The sequence below is a fragment of the Cottoperca gobio genome, chromosome 7, assembly GCF_900634415.1.
Source record: "Cottoperca gobio chromosome 7, fCotGob3.1, whole genome shotgun sequence".
In the NCBI taxonomy this organism is placed as follows: Eukaryota; Metazoa; Chordata; class Actinopteri; order Perciformes; family Bovichtidae; genus Cottoperca; species Cottoperca gobio.
In genome coordinates, this window is record NC_041361.1 from 2,971,861 (window position 1) to 2,991,804 (window position 19,944).

At 40.8% G+C, this 19,944-nt stretch overlaps 1 protein-coding gene across 2 annotated transcripts; it reads right to left on the bottom strand.

Moving 5' to 3' along the window:
• Positions 1-969: 969 nt before the first annotated feature.
• c1qtnf12 (C1q and TNF related 12) lies at positions 970-19,744 on the bottom strand. 2 transcript variants are annotated; one of them, XM_029435731.1, is made up of 8 exons: positions 19,384-19,744; positions 7,339-7,443; positions 7,058-7,169; positions 6,709-6,893; positions 5,081-5,189; positions 4,840-4,933; positions 2,808-2,886; positions 970-2,718 (listed from the first exon to the last, which is right to left on the bottom strand). In XM_029435731.1, the coding sequence occupies exons 1-8, from the start codon at positions 19,411-19,413 to the stop codon at positions 2,620-2,622; spliced, it is 813 nt and encodes a 270-aa protein (XP_029291591.1). In that variant the 5' UTR covers positions 19,414-19,744; the 3' UTR covers positions 970-2,619. The 2 variants fall into 2 exon arrangements, with proteins under 2 accessions (XP_029291591.1, XP_029291590.1); XM_029435730.1 differs by lacking the exon at positions 19,384-19,744 and adding an exon at positions 17,428-18,564.
• Positions 19,745-19,944: the final 200 nt, after the last annotated feature.

A 19,944-nucleotide genomic window follows, 5' to 3' on the forward strand; every position in this document is an offset into this window, starting at 1 on the left:
AAGTGAATATGCTTTAGCGATCCCACTCACCTAATGTACACGATAAATTCTCTTTATTTTCATGTGTCGCATTCAAAACATTTCTCTTGACTGCGTGTTTATGTGAAGCTAAGCTGTGGGGGAAATTAGAACACATATTAACCGGTACCTAAAATTGTTTGGCAGCTCATTTAAAAATAAAAACAAGTAATGTTTGTTTTCAAAAATGTTTGGCTTTTCAGCAAGCAGCCCCATTCCTGTCTGCGCTGTGTGCTGCTGCAGTAGGTGGCTGAAATAGCACGTGGGTGCAACGTTCTTGTGGTTGGTTCTTGGGTACAGTGTGTGACAGTTGGCATCTCAGCAATGCTTCCATGAGAAGCCTCTATTATAAGGTTTTCATGCAATGATGCTAACAAGCTCATTTTGCTGGCTGGACAAGCATTTGTGCGATAAAGCCTTTTTCTTATTAATGCTTTTGTGAGACCACCCAAGAAACAATATAGTGATATTAAAGATTTTCTAATCATCTCTAAAAGAGTAGCAATAAAGTCCCATTTACTGGACTGCAAATATGTTGTGATGGACAACAGCTATTCCATCTTAATTAAAGTAGAAACTTGAGTAATATAAAATGGGCGGGAAACGGCCTGGACGAGAGATAATTGCCATTAGATTTGATTCCCTGGACACATGATCCTGTATGACATGCAGAGGGTCTCATTTCAAACACCAAGATGTTTTTAGTAATATTTTACAGGTAGTCATGAATTACCTTGGCAGTCTGCCAGTGTTTGCAAAGGAATTTGAGGTATTTTGGGATTCAAATGAAGCGCCAGAGATCATTTTGTTGAACTCCAGAGAATGTTTTCATAAATAAATCCGAGATAGTGAAAGAAAATCAATGACATTTAGATTTTAGGGTTAATCATAATCATAAGGTGTATGAATACGCATCAATATTATAATCATTATGGGCACAGACCAAATAGCAACATTTTAAAAAGTTTAATTTCATATTACAGCATAGTATGGGTAATAAAAAAATAGCAAAAAGATATAATTTTATTCTTGCAATAATCTGTGGTTTTGGGAGCCCACGAGTGTCAATCAACAAGTGATTCATACAGTTCCTCAAACATAAATACCATATCAAATTTCAATGCTTTCAATGTTACTTGTGTATTAGTTATTATAAATTACAAACATCTGTATGTCAAGAAATGAATAAAATACAGTAAAAAATAAACAGATGATAAATGGTAACACAAAAAATGGACTGCAAATATAATCTTAAGGTTAAAGAAATGTTCTCTTACAGCTCTCTTAGTCAAAAGGTGTAGCTCGATCTGTGTGACTCATTTAAACAAAACCAAAGGCGTATTCACATTATCGTTGAAAAAAACGGCTTTTGCATGCGTCTCCTCCGTTATAGGCCATGTGGTGTGTTGTCACAGCTCTCTGAGGATGTCCGTGCTGCGCAGAGCGGACCAGGAATGCGCAAAGTTCAAATTTGGTCAACTTTGACCTGAGCTGCACTGACCTTTGTGGGAACAGCCAATCGCTGCCGACCACTACTTGGACTGAAAGACGGAAGTATCTTTTTCAAAAGTGTACAAGAAAAGAGATGGCATGCCAAGACCAGACAAAAGACCCTTGTTTTTCCATTGTAATGTGAATACGCCGTTCACAATTGTTCTGACTTGAGCAGGTACAATGTTTACCATCTTAGTTTAGTGTATTAGCATGCTAACATTGGTTACAATTCTTCCTGAGGGGGACATGAACGTCTGTACCAAATTTCATGGCAATCCATACGACGGTTGTTGCGATATATTTCACTCGGACCACCAAAGTCAGTATGTTTCATCCTCTTGGGAGCGTAAATGTCTGTGCGAAATATCATGGCAATCAATCAAATAGATGTCGAGATATTTTTGTCTGAACCAAAACCATTACCACGGCGCTAGCATAGCTAAAAATGCAGTAATAGATACGTTACAAATGTATTACATATGTGGGACAAGATGTTGTGAGGCTGTATTCTGTCTATTAAGCATGTTTCCATTGTCCAGTGTACTCACAGGCTATGTACCATATAACATATATAAATGTGAGATTTAATCCATGATAAAAAAAAGAACTATAGTTCATGAATGTGTACATAGATCATGTAGACACAAAAACATTAACATGTCAGTATACATTACACACAAACGTACTTTCTCGTGTTCCCCTAGCTCTTCCAACATCTATCCGTTGAACGTTAAAAACAGTGATAGTTGGTTTACCGCAAAAAGGTCTTCAACAACCACGAAAAATATACTGTAGCAGACTTATTCACGGCTTTATTTTCAGGTTATTTTATTGGTGAAGCAACAGGGATCCAAGTTCCTCAGGGAAGTGGCAGTGGTGCACTGTGAAAAACAAACTCAGTCCTCGAGTTCTTCACGCTGTCCTTTCACCATCTGACAAGCAATCAAGTCCATGTCAGCCTCACTTCCTTCCTTCAAACCTCCCCTGTGGTTTGGTACTGTGTGATGGTGCTCATAAGCAGTCCATTGAAAAACAAATTAAAAAAACACAGAAAAGAAAACGGCAGCAGTGGATGGCTTGGATGAGGCCCTGTTCATGTTTACGGGGCTATACACCAAGCAGCATGCCCATGAAGTCTGAACCGTTCTGTATTGTGATGGAAGCACCGGCTGCGTTGTCCACAAATATGGAGGTGTACTGCCCGGCCTGCAGAGGAACATATACAACATTGATGCAGGAGATATTGCACAAACACAGATATTTATTGTTTGTGTGTTGCTTAGTGTGCTGCTCACCTGTAGCTCCAGCAGCCCCTGCACGCTGACAGTGAATATTTTGCTGTTACTTTCTAGTCCAACGATCATCTCCAGTGAGCTGCAATCATATTTTCAAAAACAAGGACATTTTGGAGTAAATATTGTGTTTACAACTCATGTCCAATTTGCAATCTTTAAGACTTTGTTTAAATAAGACAGGAAACAGGGAGAACAGGGAGAAACAGGGAGAAACAGGGAGAAACAAGTAGCCTGGCTCAGTCTGAATCTTCATACCTGCACCTAAACATCACTAACTAACACGTCATATCTCGTTTGTTTAATTCGTAACACTTTTAATGAATATAACCCTGTGGGATTACTTTTGGAAAGAGCCATGCTAGCTCCTCCCTACTGTTTCCAGTCTTTATGCTAAGCTACGCTAACCAGGTGCAGTTGGCAGCTTCATACTGAGCGTACAAACATGACAATAGTGACTCTCAGCAAGAGAAAGAATAAGCCTCCCAAAAATGCTACGTTTTTTTCAAACAACTCAGAGTGTGTGTATAGATGGTTGTGACATCGCCGCATGCTTAAACCGCACAGTGAGAGCACTGGCTCCTGTTAAGTGGAAAATGCTACATTTTTATGGCAAATCCATCATGTTTGTCTTCACTCCAACTGCCATCACAATGAACCTCATTTCACATTCTCTGCATTTTCATGTGTGGGAGGGCGAGACTGGCTGGGGCTTTGGCTCGAAAAATGCAAAAAAAGCCAAGGACTCTTTTGGGTTAGGTAACCCATCATAATAACATTATTTATACGTTCCCCTCATTGTACCAAGCTAGAAGGGAGGCTTTGGAGCTCTACAGAGTCCGGGGGAGACTTCAGGGAGCAATTCATTTTTTGCAGTTTTCACTGACTTTACGTAAATAGAATTTTTGAGATATTGGAAAGAACTCAAAACTTTCCACAACTGGATTTGTATTTTTAGTAGAAATGCTGTATTAGATACTTCATTATCTGTCTCTCACATCCCAAACAAGGGCATTTCACCGCTGTGCTGCTGAATACAACAGGCTGCATGAAGTGTCAAAGGTGAGTCTATAAAGATTAGTTAGGCGACAGGGACGAGGGCTCTAAGTGAGAGGACATTTCCTTTAAAGACCTGCTCTGCTTTTATACAGGAAATGCCAAACTGGTTCCACACAAACTGTTACAACAACAACAGACAATACTTTTAACAGCTCATAAATTCTGGTGACAGTTAAGGTAGCATTAAACACCTATAAAAAAAAAGCACTGTTACACGGGGGAAGGTAAACAATTTCTCAAAATAAGAGCATCAATAATAGAAAGTGTGGTTGTTCCCAAGATCAGCTTTATTAACGTTTATCGGTGATGGCTGGTGTGACTGAGCAACATGGGTTATAGCCATAACAAATGGAAAGCACATGGATCTATTGAGGTAAGAAAGAGTGCTAGGTAGAGTATATTTGATTGATTCAGGAGTTCTTCAGCATGTTTACATCTGCACTAATATTGGTTATCAACTTTCTTTGTTGCACCAGGTTTCTTTCATCAGGCTCTGTGCATGTTTCCATAAAAGGGGGCGTTTGGCACATCACCTGAGTCTTCTACCGCACAAAATGGACCGATTACGTGCCGCCTACTTCACTCAAGAGAAACAGGTCGTTAGAATGGAGAGCATGGCGATCTAGTCAGGTTAAAAGAGAGCCATCTACGTGTTATTGAAAACTGTGTCTTTAAGCTTAACATACTTCACTAACCCATTAATCTCACTTTGTAGTACACGTTTTGGATTCCTCCAATAGAAACCAGCATTATGTGGCACGTAAAGACCTGAGCCAGTACAGAACATAGAGGCTGAGATGTCAAAGAGTCAAGACAAATATGCCCACAGATGAAACCTGATACTGTTAGATTCATGTATATATGGATATGACCAGTTTCATGTAAACATCAAATCCTAAATAAGATCAAAACTGGATAAGACTCCAAAATCGTAGTAGTGCGCATGTAAACGCACTCAATGGTACAGAATACCTACGTGTATCTGTGGCAGAGAGATTCAATGCAGATCAGCACCCGAACATTATCCCTGGCCTTGAGCTGACTCTTGCTCCTCTTCACTTCATTGTGGTCTGTAAGGAGGCAAAAACGTTCACAATCAAAATGTGGAATATTGCATTGCTCACAAACATATATATATATTCCCCTTTAAGTGGCTGCTCACTGAAATTCCTTTGTGTATGTACTGTAATACCACAAAGACAGTGACTGTGATTTACCAATGTGGACATTAGCAGAGAACTGGTAGATCCCAGTGATGGGAGCGGTGAATCTCCCGGTGGACTGGTCCATTCCCGACCCTCTGAGGAAGGCTCCTTTAGCCGGTGGCTGAAAGCACAGAAACCTTTTATTAATATGTTTACATTTCTGAGCAATAATGCATTGGTCCCCCCTTCTGGGAGCTCAAAAGAATTTGGCTCGGTTGCAGAACTCGGCAGTCAAGTTTTCAGTGTCTTGGTTAAGAGCCAACACCAACATTTAAAATGATTAATTAATTAATCTTAATGGAATCATTGCAATCAGTGGATTCATGTTTTGTTTTCGAATACCACTTTGGTGAACTTTGACCCTTGTATTTGTTCTTTTGACCAATAAAAAGCAATTGAGGGAATGATGAGTGGACAGTCCTTAATGGAGGAAGCTATCGTAGCATCTTGTCACACCGTCCACTTTCAATTCCACCCTCCTCTGTCAAAGTTTAACGTTCTCTCCAAAAGAGGAATGGTTTACCAAGTGAGTTCTTACGTCATTTCCACTGCGTGGTTCGACTCGACTCCCTTTTTGGCCCTTTCTCCATTTTGTTTTCCAATATGGATAGTACATTTCCTAGTGTAGGCGATTCTAAGCTGATCCCCATAGCGCCACCGCCTGAAACTGATGTGACGTGCATCTTCAACGTGACTATCGCCTTCATGGGTAACCAAACAGTAGTGTAAGCCTACGTAGTGTATGGCCCAGTTTTGCGGGTTTTGCCATGTTTACTTGAATTTGGGTCGAGAAAAGCCAATTGACGCTAGCTTGGCTATTTAAAAATGGCGGGTCTGTGCAGAATGTCCCGAGTAGCGTAAGTGACTAAACTGTGGTTTACTGTGTTTGAACTCCCCCTTCTAGTATCGGTTCAGCTCGCTTAGAACCTCTACCGAGGTGGTACCAAAATAGTACCAGGTACTATCCACAACTTTTACTGGAAAACCCAAAAAGAGCTTACAGAACCACGTATTTCCTGAAAACGTGTATCCTCTGTCTCCTTGTGTCCTCTTTCATTGTCTTTCTTTCTCTTTACTTCTGACTCTATAAAAACATGTGAAATATCCTTTCTAAAGTTAACACTCCTATACCAACATAGTGCTGTGTTAGCATGTTAAATAGTTCGGCAAAGCTTAATCCTCCCTCCTCAAGCCTTGTCAGCCCATCCCAACAGGGCATAGTTCTTCCACTACAGCATGCTGTTTCAAACAGTGTTTATTTCTGTGCTCTCCACACTTTATTCCAAGTCGGAGACAGAGTGCCTTTTGTATGCCGCCCAGAGAGTGATGTGTATAATTGAAAAAGTAGATATTTTTATCCAAAGAGCCAGTCAGAGTTTCAGAGTGGCAGTGCATGCTGTGCCAGTGCCAGTTACCAGTGAGGGGATGATCCTCTCATAATTCCCCCACATGCAAACTTAGCGATGATTACCAAACACTCGCTCTTTCAAACTCAGTTAAGACAGAGAAGCAAACAGATCAGAAACAAAGCGTGTAACCATGCAGAGGAGGATTAGCCAAAAACTTTTCTTTTTCAGCCATGCACAGGGAGCGAGGCTGAACCAGTTCATAAACATTTACTTGGTTTCAAACAAACATACTGTCTGAAAGTTCTGGAGCTCCACCAGAGTCTTCTTGTCGACCACCACAGGTCCCTTGAGCTTGCAGTGGAAAGCTTCCTCTATTCGCCGGTAGGAGCTCATCCCCTCCAAGGTGAGGATGGCCGTAGGTAGCTGGCTGGGGCTGGTTTGTCTGTCCAATGCTGCTGCTCTCCTCTCTGTAGCCTCTGACAGAAACACATCCAGGTTATTACCGTACAGAATGAGTTAACATCGGCTGTTTTTGCAACTATTCTTTTATGACAAATGATCCAAATGTTTAACTGTAGGTTATAAATGAATGAATGAGGAGCTGAAATGCTTATGTGTTGGTAAATCAACATGTTTCTACCTTTAATCATGTCTTTGAACTCCTGGAGAAGAACCTCCTGGGTCACTTCAGCTCCAGGAGAGCCAGGAGGTCCCTGAGGGCCAGGAGGACCTGGAGGACCAGGTGGGCCCGGCTGGTGGAGGAAAGACCCACAAAACATTGTCACGCATCAACTTTAATCTGGAAATCATTCTGCAGGTTTGTCTCATTTACTAATTACTGTAATACATGAGAACCAATCATCAATCAAGTACAATTGTTTGAAAAAGTTCAAGACACACAGTCCATCTTTTGGGTTTTACCAGGGGTCGTTTGCGTTTGCGACACTTTCCAGGGAAGTTGCCAACAGGTCTTTTGACAAAGTCCATCCACGATCCCAGTGGATCCACTCGCTGGTTGTCAGAAATCTGCAGCAGAAAAAAAAAAACTGCAATTAATGATGAATGAATAGGCCAATGTGAGTATTAACCGATTTGATGTCAAAGACAATTACAGTATTATCAATAATGATGTGGTAAAGAGGTGGCATTTATTTCCATGACAGTTTACAAATGGCATAATAAAATAAGATGGGATAAAAATATATAGAGGCCTATAAACACACACGTCTCGCTATAGGAAAGCACCATTTTAATAACCCAGACTTTTCTCTGTAGCCATCACACTGCGTTCTCATTCAATAATTACAGCCTTTAAAATGAAGATCCATTATACATATTATTACTTAAATAATTTTCCCCAACTGAGGCACGATGCAAAGAACTATACCTACAAAACTAAATCCAATGAGTCATTATTTCTTCCTTTAAAACCATCATTGGAAAAATCTTGCCCCAAGATACGATTAAAATGGTGCCAGACACCAAGGAAGGTCACACAGGGAAACCTCTCTTTCTTTCTGTCTCTCCTACCCAGTCGACCGCAATTCCTCAAAAGAGGCTTTTTTCAATTTGCCATCTAAGTTTAGCCACCATTCTTCTCTGAAAGCTTCACTCTATGCTTATTTTTTCATTCCAGATAATTCACTCAGGTGCCACGTCAGTTCTTATTTGCCCAATGGGCTTGGATGAATGTAAACAAACCTTGATTTTTTTTTTTCAGCGCATGAAAATTTCCATGAGCACTCTGGTGAAAAATGAGTCTACCCTCGTGTACGTGTGATGTAGATTCTGTGGATTGCAGACCTCAATTACTGTAGTTTATAACAACATGTCAAAATAGTCAACACTTTCTCCGTCACCAAAAGACATACAAGTATTTTCTTTTATTAATACTGCTTGTTTGAGTCATGTAATGACGGGAACATTTTATAAACGAGATAACAAATGTATACACGGTATGTATACCGGGGCGAGTTTTGATTTAAGATTGTTAGTCTGTTTCCTAATGCGCGATCTTCTTATCTGAAATAACTCCTTATAATAAATGACTGTATAGGAGACTGGGATCTGTTATGGAGATAAGAAACACAGTCCGAGAAGACCTCTGGAAGCAGCATTGTTATGCACAGTTGCTACAACTGGCATGTTTTCATTTTAACTAAAATGTGAAGCTGAAAGAATTCCAGCTTGAATCTTACCCTTCCCCAAATGTCAAGTGCTTTGAGTTGAGATAGAAGAGGAGATAAAGACGGGCCATGTAGGTGAGCTGCCTGAAATGGAATTTGTTTAGGGTTGGCAGCGGGACACGGATCACTTATCTACAAAACCAACATGACCCTTTCTTCACTGCTACAGACTTGCCTCTAGTTCCACCACAACAAAGTTACTCCTTGTTTGTCTTTTCAAAATACTGGAATAAAAACTGTTTTTTTAATATTGGGTTTTGCAGCAGCAGACACACACACACACACACACACACACACACACACACACACACACACACACACACACACACACTTTCTCTTCTCTTTGACAGCAGACAAAATAAACAATTTAACAGACGCTGCATGTTGGATCGGTCTGTGTTTTTGTTGTGATTTTGAGGTTTGGAAACGGATAAAAGTAAGACTGATTTGGTCAAGAAAAGAATACTGTACTTTAACACTACTCAATACTGTTTCCATAAGACTGCTGGATAAACTACTTTTTCCTTTGACATGTCAATTTTTCATATTCATTAACATACCAGCTCTGTAAGCTTTATAAGAATAGTTTAGCATCTTGGGAAATACTAACTGCAATACAAAAATGTGGACAACTTGGGAGCAGCACAATACAAACGGTTTACTGTACATCATCACCTTTTAAGTTGATATGGAAAACTTGTTAACAAATCTGTTGCTTATTTCCACATCCAGCAGTTACAGAGCAACATTATCATTCTTGTGTTTCTGGCCACTTGATGAATGTTAGTCCAATTTGCACTCTCCTTTAATTCTGTTCTTGTCACCTAAAGCTGTTTTGTAGAGTTGCCTCTAAGCGAAATGCTCAGTGAATTTAAGTTGGTCTTTTATTGTGAAAGGTAAAAATGGAGGGAGGTTGTTGCCGCCTAGGTTCACATTGGTTGAGGCTACGGAGCCTCCATGTTTTGTTTTAAGTATAGGCGCAACTCGGATACACTATGTTTTGGCTGGACGTCAACAGCGCATGCGCAATGCATCCTGGTACATGTAGGAACTGCGGTCTCGGTTCCGGGAGCAGGAGAACTCAGCTTTCTCTGTCAATGTAAAAGGTGCCCAAAGTTTTGTTATGAAAATGCTAAGCTAAGCTAAACATATGCTGTCTGTAGCTTCATATTTACCATACAAACATTACATTTTCCTAAATGTCAAACTATTCCTTTAGCATACCAGTCCTGTAAGCTTGAACACATATTAACATGTTGACAAGTGACGACTGGGGTGTTGCAGTGGTGCTGGGGTGGTACTACTGTAGTATTCCCTGCCTGTGGCACTTCGAGTACATTTCCACTGTGATTGATTGTAAAACTGTGAATCATCACCTCAGACAGCTCAGTGCGATATAAAAGACACCCACCCAATTATGAGAGCCAGTGGGCGCTGATTCTAAAAGTTGAAGCTTCACATTTGTTCTTGTTTATATCCGTGTCATAGATCACCGTCTTGCCTTTCCAGAGATATGAAACATACGCAAGTTGGCCCACACATGTGACTGATAATTACACATCTTAGCCATACCCTACATAATAATAAAAAGGACAGCATATCATTTCCAGGAAATCAGCCATACTCTGAGCTTGTTATCCTCTTTAACACACGCCATTGTAATTAAACCATTAAAACCTTGCCCTCAAGGATTTTCTGTGCTCAAAGAAGACAGGCTATGACCAAGCTAATTATTACCTACATCTCCGAGCTGAAAAATAACAGCAAATCACTGTATAAATAATCTAATCAGCAGTTTAAGGAATGCTCAACTCTTTCCGTTAAACAGATTGCGTTTTTGTTTTAGGCATGTGCACGGTCAAAGCGTAACATACACTATATATAGTGACAGCTGGGATGGCTCACACAGCTTGCCAAAGAAAATCTGATTCATTGTATGCAGGTGAGTGTCTGTCTGGACTGAGAACATCAAAGACTGCACACATGCAGACATGAAAACCATATTGCTTGATGACACAGAAATATCTGTCAGGAGCATTCAATCTCTCACTCGCTTCTATTGTCTGTGGCGTAAAGTAAACTACGGATTCCCTGGCAGAGCTCTGTATCAGCACGTATAACTGGTGAACAAAGTGGAGAGGGAGCAGATCCAGGTATCAATCTGAGAGCTGATGAAGAACACCAGGGCTCTGGCTTTGATCACCGCTGATGTACGAGTGTCTCAAAGTGGCCTCGTCTGTCAGCAGGTGTGAGCGCACGCCTTTCCAGCACGGACCGAGAGAATGTGTCAGGTATTCTGTCTAAAGGTGAGAAACTTTAAGTCTTCTAGACAGTGTTTATCTTCGCTGTAAATCATGACACATTACCGAAAGCTTCAGATCTTAAGAATGGGACGCATTGTGTCCAGGGTTGGGAAGATGTATTCACATCACAACAATGTGAAGATACTCCATCACAAGGAAAAGCCCAACATTCAATGTTTTACAGTTAAAGTACAGAAGTGTTATCAGCAGTGTGTATGTACGAACAGAAAGCATTAATAATACTAAACCAAACCCATCCTGCAAAGCTTGCCTGAAATGTATCCAAACCCCAACAGGTCACACCCTGTGCTCATTTCTTCTCTCTCGCACGCTTTTCTTTTTACCTTCTCCTCTTTACTTTTTATATATATATATATATATATATATATATATAATTTTTCCTTTTCGCATGCTGTCCCCTATTATCTGTGTCTTTTTTATGATTTGTAAACCAATAACTTCTGCTGTTGCCTTAGTATTTGCTAATTGTCTACAAGTATATGGACGAAATGGTGAATTTGTATTATCAGCTAGATGTACTTAAAGAATATAAGTGAAATAACTTGCCCTGGCTTATATATTATAGGACATTATTAGATTGTTCACACTGATGCATTATTGTGTAAGCAGCAAAAGGTTCAACAATTCGGCAAATCCACTTAATCGCATTCTGGCAGAGAAATATACGAGAAAGGCTTGATACCTATATTCGGTTAGCTTAGCTTAGCACAAAGAGTGGAAACAGAGGGAAACAGCTAGCCTGGCTCTGTCCAACAGTTTCAAACCCTCTCTCACTCCAGGAAGTTACTGCACCCAGCCAAGAAATAGTCCATCACATAACCCCTCGTAAAATTATGTGTTAATTAGCGAGCTCCAGAGGTGTTGGCTGATTTTGTTACTGTTGGGTGAAGCCAGGCTAGCTGTTTCCCCCCGTTTCCAGTCTTTATGCTAAGCTAACCGTGAGCTGTAGCCTTATATTGAACAGATACATATTAGAGAGGTATATCTATTATCATAGAACTGCCACAAAGTGAATAGGTGTAGTTCCCAACATGTCAAACTATTCCTTTAACTTCATTGTATACTGTTAGGTAGTGCAGTGGCTCCCAACCTGGGGGTCAGGCCCCTCCAAGGGTCACAAGATAAATCTGCGGGGTCATGAGATGATTAATGAGGGAGGTAAAAAGAAAGAAAAATAAGAATTTGTATACCTTTTTTGGACATCTTTATAATCTTTGCTTTGTTGTGAAATATTGTATAATTATAATTATACCTCTTTGGGCTTTAAACAGCTATTAAAATGAAACCATCTGAGAAGATTAGAGAGGGAATGTCTCTTTGGTGAAACTGCTAACAACTCATAGACAACTTAAACGTGACAAGAAGCTCCAGCTAGACATTTTTTAAATAAAGGCATTGTAATGCATTGTATTTTATAAGCGTATTATATGTATATTAATAAGTAATTAACTAACTAATACTTTAAAAGTAACTGTACCTGTAAAATAAACGTAGTTGAGTAATAAGAACTATGTTTGCCTCTCACATGTAGAGCACTTGAAGTATAAAGTAGTATAAAATGTAAATAATACCTCAAAATTGTACTTAAATACAATATTTATTTGAGTAAACATACTGAGTTTCTCTCCACCGCTTTAGTGTGCACCCATGGCACACAGTAAAAGTGAACAGAGTTTTATAAGCCTACAGCACAGCGAGTTTAGAGTTTCTTTGGATCAATTAGTGACTCAGTTGTAATCATTGCTGATCATTCACGCAGGATTTATGAGATTTTATTACCCTGAAAAGAATAATTTACTTTAGCATGGATGATTCTTTTTATATGAACTGCTTTAAGTGCATTTGTCATGTAGTTTGGAGAAAATTAGGTTGAATTTATTTGAAGCAATAAAAAAACGGAAAATATTTCCCTGGGGCAGCATGCCACCAAAAACACAAACACAACTGTTAAAACATGTCTCTGGAGCCGCAACCAGATACTGCAACTCTACTCCATCGCAGGCAGCTCCTGAATTCTTCCATGTGTCCATTTGAACTTATCTTATTTTCTTTTGTGTTATCTGTTTTCTGCTTGTTCGCACACAGCACACGACATGAAACTTTTTTTGCTGCTGATAAAAATAAAAAAAAGTTGCACAGGCAGGTTTAAAGGTTGGACAGGATGATGGAGAGCCTTCTTTAATCTCTTGTTTTTACATCTCCGTACTGCTCCCTGTGCAGTCATCCATGCATGGTTGGACGGGCCTAACGCTAAAGGCAGGGATCCCCAGGCTGAGTTGGAACGAAGGGGATCCTGGTAACCTGCGTGTATCCCAGTCGTCATGCATCCACCCCCGTGTTCCCCACCGCTGCACTTCACAGAAACAGATTGCCTTGAGGATTTATTGCCGACGAGCTAAATACAGTTAGGCATGCAATGTTGACTCTATACTCCTCACTGTGTTATTACACAATTGGCAAGCACCGTATGCAAAACATAATTACTCTATCACACTATGAGGATGCTGTTATTAGTTCAACAAATGCTGGAGAAACACTATTTGGAAGTGTAAAGGAAATATAGTTATTATATAATAATACAGTTGAACATGCTTCTTATAATATTCCCTGATTTCAACATCACTGTTGTCCCAACAAAAATGTGTTTATACATTTATAATGTTTTGAGAGAAAGTGAATAAATGTGTGTTTATGCTGGAAGATCACCCGAGACAATCTTGGCTTCCTCTTGATATATAAAAAAAAAAGCAATATAAGACTTTGAACGCTGTGTGACATCTGTTTTGTGTACGAATTATAGCCTTGAAATTGGTGTGAGTGCTCATTTTCCCTGTGGTAGGTAAAATGAGGTGATGAAAAGCACCAGTGATCCAGATCCATCTCAGGTTTGCCCCGTGGCTTGCCTGGGCAGTACATTTCAGGTAAGAAGTCATTAGATCCGCCTCCTTTTATACCATTCATTTGTGGCTGTGCGTTATGTTACATAGGCACTCACTGTAAATGGAGTTTTTTTTCCCTTTTCTTACTTTTCTTATGCAACCAATTTGCACTCTGTCGTGTTGGGTTACAACTTACAAGTTGTTGGAGAAATACGATAGGTGGTGATGCGAACAGGAGTCAACTATTGTAGGATATATGTGCATTTCAGAGATAGATGTAAAAAAGGAATGGTTCAGGCATTATTCACTCTCTTGTCAAGAGTTGGAGGAAAAAAGATTGGTACAACTTTGTTTGTATCGTAAATATTAAGCTAGCAGCAGTCAATTAGCTTAGCTTAGCATAACATCTGGAAACGGGTGCAAACAGCTAGCATGTTTTTACCTCTAAAGCTAACCAAGTAACACGTTCTATTTTGTTTGTTTAATCCATACACAAAGAGAAATGTAAAAACAACACGTTTACAGTCCAAGACATTTTATATACCTTTGGACAGAGCAAGGCTAGCTGTTTTCCTCTGTGTCCAGTCTTTATGCTAAGCTAAGCTAACCAGATGCTGGCTGTAGCCTTATATTACGATATAAATTGTAGCCATTGTTCTCTGCCAGAAAGTGAGCAAGCATATTTCCCGAAATGGCCAACTAATCCTTTAATAGCAATTTAAATATAATTGTTTTTTGGCTTCTATGTTTTGTTTGTTTTACTGTTGCATGGTAGCAGTAAATATTTAACACTCGTATGCAGAATCATTGTGATTTTCTTTATGCAACTGCACATTATGCATTTGTAAGGTAATCTAAGCACATCTACATTGTTAATAAAAAAATAAACACTATAGTTGTTTTAACTTGAAGCCATAGTTATGTATGTAATGTATCGTTAAGTGTAGCAATAATTGAGAAATAATAGTTTACGAAACATGACCAGCACATGATAAGAATCAGGCAAGATTAGAGGGATTTCTATAAATCTGGCATCAATCTGAAGCTATTTATAAATGAAACTAAATCCAAATAAAACAGTTGCTCTACGTTTGTGTAGTGAAAACATAACTGTGCGGTTTATTTTACTTGCAAATTTCTGATGTAATGACAAAAGAGTTTATTATTGGATTCTCTTTCGCGCTCTCTCAGATGACTTCATTAGGTAATTTGAATGTCAAATGGAAAGCAGAGTTCACTATCATGCAACACAGACTATAGGTAGTTCACACCATCGGTAGTGTACGAGGAGGTGTGTGTGCTCTCACAGTGGCGCCGTTTCCTGTGGGACTCGGTCTTGTCTCTTATGTGTAGGTTGATCCAAAAAGGTCCCACACACTGCTGCATTAATCATCACTGGGGATGAGAGAGAGGAAACAAAAACCCTCGCCTCGGGCTTAACCCAGCCATTACTCAACACACCAGGCGTGATGTTTGACTTGACTCCCTCAATTACAGCCATCACAGATCCCTCACAGATCCCTCACTGCTCTCAACAATGACAGATTCCTCTCATCTTCTGAGAGGAGAGCAATAAGGCTTACACACATGCACCTTTGACATATTGCTCTGAAATTGTACAACGCGGTGGTGCACAGAGATCACAGTTGTTTGAAATGTACTTCACTTATCATCTCATTAAAAAAATTCCACTCACGGCACAACTCCACACCTCACTATTGTGATCACTTTCAAATGGAAAATCTCCCGAGGAATGCAGTGTACGGCCTGCACGCTGCCAGCGGCCCACACACGGGATTGGTCAGATAGAAAGCGAATGCCATCATAAGAAACTGTTTCCACTGGGCACAAGGGAAAAACATGTAAATGCGCAGTGTAAATGTTTGGCTTGTTTGAGAACACAAATTCCTTGCCAAGACGGCTCCAATGGACGTGTTGTTTTCTCTGGGACCTAACAGATGTGTAATAGGATAAACTTACAAACTAACCAAGGAAAGCAAGTTTACCGCTTTTCGCCGTGTGTGGCATGCTTTCTTTTTTTTTTTTTTTTCCTCTCTTCTTTTTTTTTTTTTTTTAGGGGTGGCACCACCAACAAATGCAGTCTTAAATACAACCACTTCCCCAGATGTCAAGCTTAAAGCTCAGGTTCTCATCAGAGGTGACAATGTTTGGCAAAGACACTATCTGGCATAACCCTGCGTCTTAAGTGTGATTATGTCATTACTCTCTGATTGTGGGAGATGAGATGAAAAGAATGTTAGAGAGGGAGGCACAGGGGGCTAATCCTCACCGAGGTGTTCTCTTTCAGGACCCTTTCTATGGGGCTTTGTGAGGGGCTTACACGGCATGCTGCCCCAGTTTTCGGGGCCGCGCCGCACCGCCCCTATCGGATGTCCCAGACACAGCGGAGTCAGACTAGGCCTGTGAATGACAGAATCAATGGGCTGGGAACAACATCGCCATAGGTCTTTAAATATCTGCCCACCTAACTTTCCCAGGAGTTACATCATGGCAGTGCGCCTATAAGGAACCTCAGGGGAAATAGTGTTTCTGGAGACACCCCGGCTCGCTGTGGGATGAGACGGAGGAGTGAAATCCCAGCGGGGTGCAATCTTCAGCAGGCTTTAGGGTTGACACAAGGTCATCCTTCATAGCCTCTGCTTTTACAGGGCAAAGCAAGTCAAATAAACACCACCAGGCCACAACCACCTACAATGTGTTCTTAAAAAGATACAAAGGAGACCTCACTGCGTGGTTTCAATGAGGGGGGGAAAGGCGGCGAAGGTTACGGTTAGAGACTGGCGGCTGGTAGGAGCTGAAGGCTGGTATATAGGGCAGCGAGAGTTATATGAGAATGCCAACATAATGGGTGGGCTGAAAGCAAAACAAATAAGCCTGTTGGAAAACCCTCGCAATTATGCAACACCAGCAATAAACCAATAAATAACAGAGTCAAGGGCCAACTGTTGCTCCTGAAAATTTAATTCTACCACTGTAATGCAGTTTTGCTGGAGGAGTGCATTTCTAATGAAAACAACCTTTGTCTTCACTCACAGATGGCTATCTTTAAACGTTTTATTTCTCAGTTTGAGTTATTTTGAGTATAAACTTAACATCCTGCCGCAGCGACGTCATTTATAAATTATCTTATCTCACCTTATTGTATCTTATATTAGCTTATCTATTTCTGCCCGATACATGAAGCTTTACTACGTCCTGATTTGTTCACTTAGGCCGGAAAATTGGTAGCAGACACATGCAGCGCGCACTAATTGATGCATTGATCAGCCTTTAGATGTCCACATTCCTGGCATACCTCTGGAAGTCATCCATTTAGCGTTTCACACATTTTGGTCCGTCTCACTGTCTGAAGCTTGACCTAGTAGGGCACACCTGTCTGTCCACGCTTTTACCTTTGCCACCATTTATTTGCCCTGCTTATTGCCTGTGCTGACAAGAAGTCTGCACATATCTTGCATATCTGCAGGTTGACTTCAAACTTTTTAACTTGTCTTTCTGTGTGCAATATCATCAGAATGAAACAGCTCATGAATGTAACAAAATGTATAATAACAAAAAGGTAATTTTGACATTTAATTTCTGTCATTTAGAGAGTTTTACCTTGATGCTTCCACCGACCTCTTCACTGTTGGAAATGGTAGCATTGATGGTCTCTGTGTGTTGTGGGGTGGCCTCCTTTGGCCTTTTTCTCTCCTTCTTGGCATCCACCCCATGCAGAAGGACACACTGAGTCCAAAACACTGCGGCCATCACGGCCAGAGGCCCAGCCCCACACCACATCTTCACACTCTTTATCAATCAGCACCAGAATCCCTGCAGAAACAGCCTGGATCTTCTGTGGAGGACTCAGCCGTGTGATTAGACAGAAGCTGAGGATGCCCACAAGGCTCACAAACACAAAGTCCCAACGGGGGGAAGGAGAGTGGAGTAATGCAGCTTCAGGGACTCCCTGTCCAAGAGACTGTCAGACTGACTGCTGCCGCCGTTGCTCCCCTCTTGATGAGCTCTCAAACAGCACGACGTTGCAGGGGCACTGTTAACTCTAGCCTGAAAGCTAGGAGGCTTACTCAACTATGAAATGTGTCAAGCAGAATGGTCCAAGGGAATGACAGATCGGCGCAGATCTGACAGCAAATAAACCCATTAGTGAGATTTTTCACGCTTTCTGCTCTGTTGGGGAGTGAGGTGTAGAGGGAGGGAGGGGGGTACAGGGGGCAAAAGAAGAGGCAGAGAGGAGGGGCGTCCGAAGCTGAGGGTGGGCTGTGGGGGTTAGAGATGGATGGCAATATTCTCTTTTTCCCCCCAGCTCTCTCCTGCTGTTTCTCAGACTGAGCAGTGGATCCAGACTGCAGCAAAGTTGTGCGGTTGCTGGAAAAGCTGCAAGATCCACAGAAGTTGGGCTTTCATCAGAAGATGCAGATCAGTGGTTCAATCAAATCTGTCAAATCAGTCTGTCCGCACCACCATGCACCCCGCGGGGGATGCAGAGTGAACAAAAGCCCAAGAGGAGACGGATAAGGTCAAGTTTTGATCTTTGCCCAGCCTTCTTCTTTTATCCTCACCGCTATCACGAAGCGTTACAGGCAGCAGGTAGCTCTTCTGCTTCTGTCTGACACAGCTCAGGTGCTGCCGGCTAACTCTCCCAACAAGTCATCAAGTCCAAGGCCACGTGCAAGTTTCACGTCAGAGAGCAGCGATGTGTTGTGTGATAGGTCCCTTCTTCCCCTGTCCCTCTGGTCTCAGTGGCTCCTTTGCTCTGACTGAGCTTACAGGAGGGATCACAGTGGAGTTTTATCATCACCCTCTCTCCCTCCCGCTTCTCCCCCCCCTCCCACTCCCTCTCCCTCTCCCTCTCCCCGTCTCTCTCACACTGTTTCTCTCCGTTTCTCTCCCTTGCCTCTATTGGCAACCTTACGAGCTTATTCAGCTCTGTTTTATCTCATAGATGAAATGTTCACGCTGAAGAGGTTCTTTGGCAGGCAGGTTGTGTGTGTGTGTGTGTGTGTTATGTGTTTAAGAGTTGTGTATCTGTCTGAGAGTGTCTGTCATTTTGGCTCAATATTAGCCTACTCTACCAAAGCCCTGTGTTTACATCCAAGCAAGAAATAGAAATGCACTTGTTTGTGACCTCAAGGCATTATATTGTGTAATCTGCTGCTTGAAAACCTGCCAAAGAATCTTGATTGGCCATTTACTACAGTGCGCACAGGTTTGTTTTATTCTGTTGATGTTCAGCAAAAATGTCTCACTTTCTAAATGGTCTATTAGGAAAAGATTTGAAGTAAGTACTTAAATTTCAAGTACTGTAAATTGCAGGTTTCAGTAAATAATGCATGACTGATGTGGACAAATTATTGGTCTGGGTATTCCTACAATTAGCTCATTTGTCCAAAAGGAATTCAGCCCCCTCATACTCTTATTAGAATAAATAACATGTTAGCTACCAGACTTTTTTTTTCCACTTCTCAACTTGCTTTTTCCTCTACTTGATATTATAGCATTTTAACACAGTGCCACCCAGAGGCAGCAGCCTGCAGTGCACAAAATACCCAGTACCTTTCCAGTATGGCTCCATACTGCTGCCATCCTAGTTCCTGTAACCGCTGACACGTCTGTCTGAAAACGGAGCTGCAGCAGCAACAGCCAATCAGGGTCAAGTTCACCACAGGGAGGCGACACAAAACGGAAATTTGGTAAATTTGCCTTTAAAATAAAATGGCGAAATTACAATCGCATCAAAAAATATATATAAATGTCTCCTACCAATATGACTAATGCATGTGTAGTTCAATATGTATCCTTTTTTTTTTTTAATCCATGACCTATTTGAATCATTAGCTATCTAATCATTTATCCATGACTTTATGATCCAACTATTTCTATTTATTTATAGCAGTTATCCTTTAGTTTTAGTTATTTCGCCATTAGTTTTAGCTATTCTAAATAATTTACCTTTTACTTATACATTAACCGTTATTATTTTTTCTCTGAATATGTTAAACATTTAGGCCTATCCATTTCTTTTGAGCAGTTTCACCTTTTTATCCATTATGTTTAACCTTAGCTTTTAACCATTTATCCAGTACTTCTAGCTAACTATTTAAACCGTGTATTAAT

Excerpts from the sequence above, each read along its gene's own strand:
- c1qtnf12 (XM_029435730.1), bottom strand. The coding sequence starts at position 17,607 with ATGTGGTGTGGGGCTGGGCCTCTGGCCGTGATGGCCGCAGTGTTTTGG. Across the intron at positions 4,934-5,080 it reads CTCTGCTAATGTCCACATTG|ACCACAATGAAGTGAAGAGG; the intron begins GTAAATCACAGT and ends GCCTCCTTACAG. Across the intron at positions 2,887-4,839 it reads TCTCTCTGCCACAGATACAC|CTCACTGGAGATGATCGTTG; the intron begins GTAGGTATTCTG and ends ATATGATTGCAG.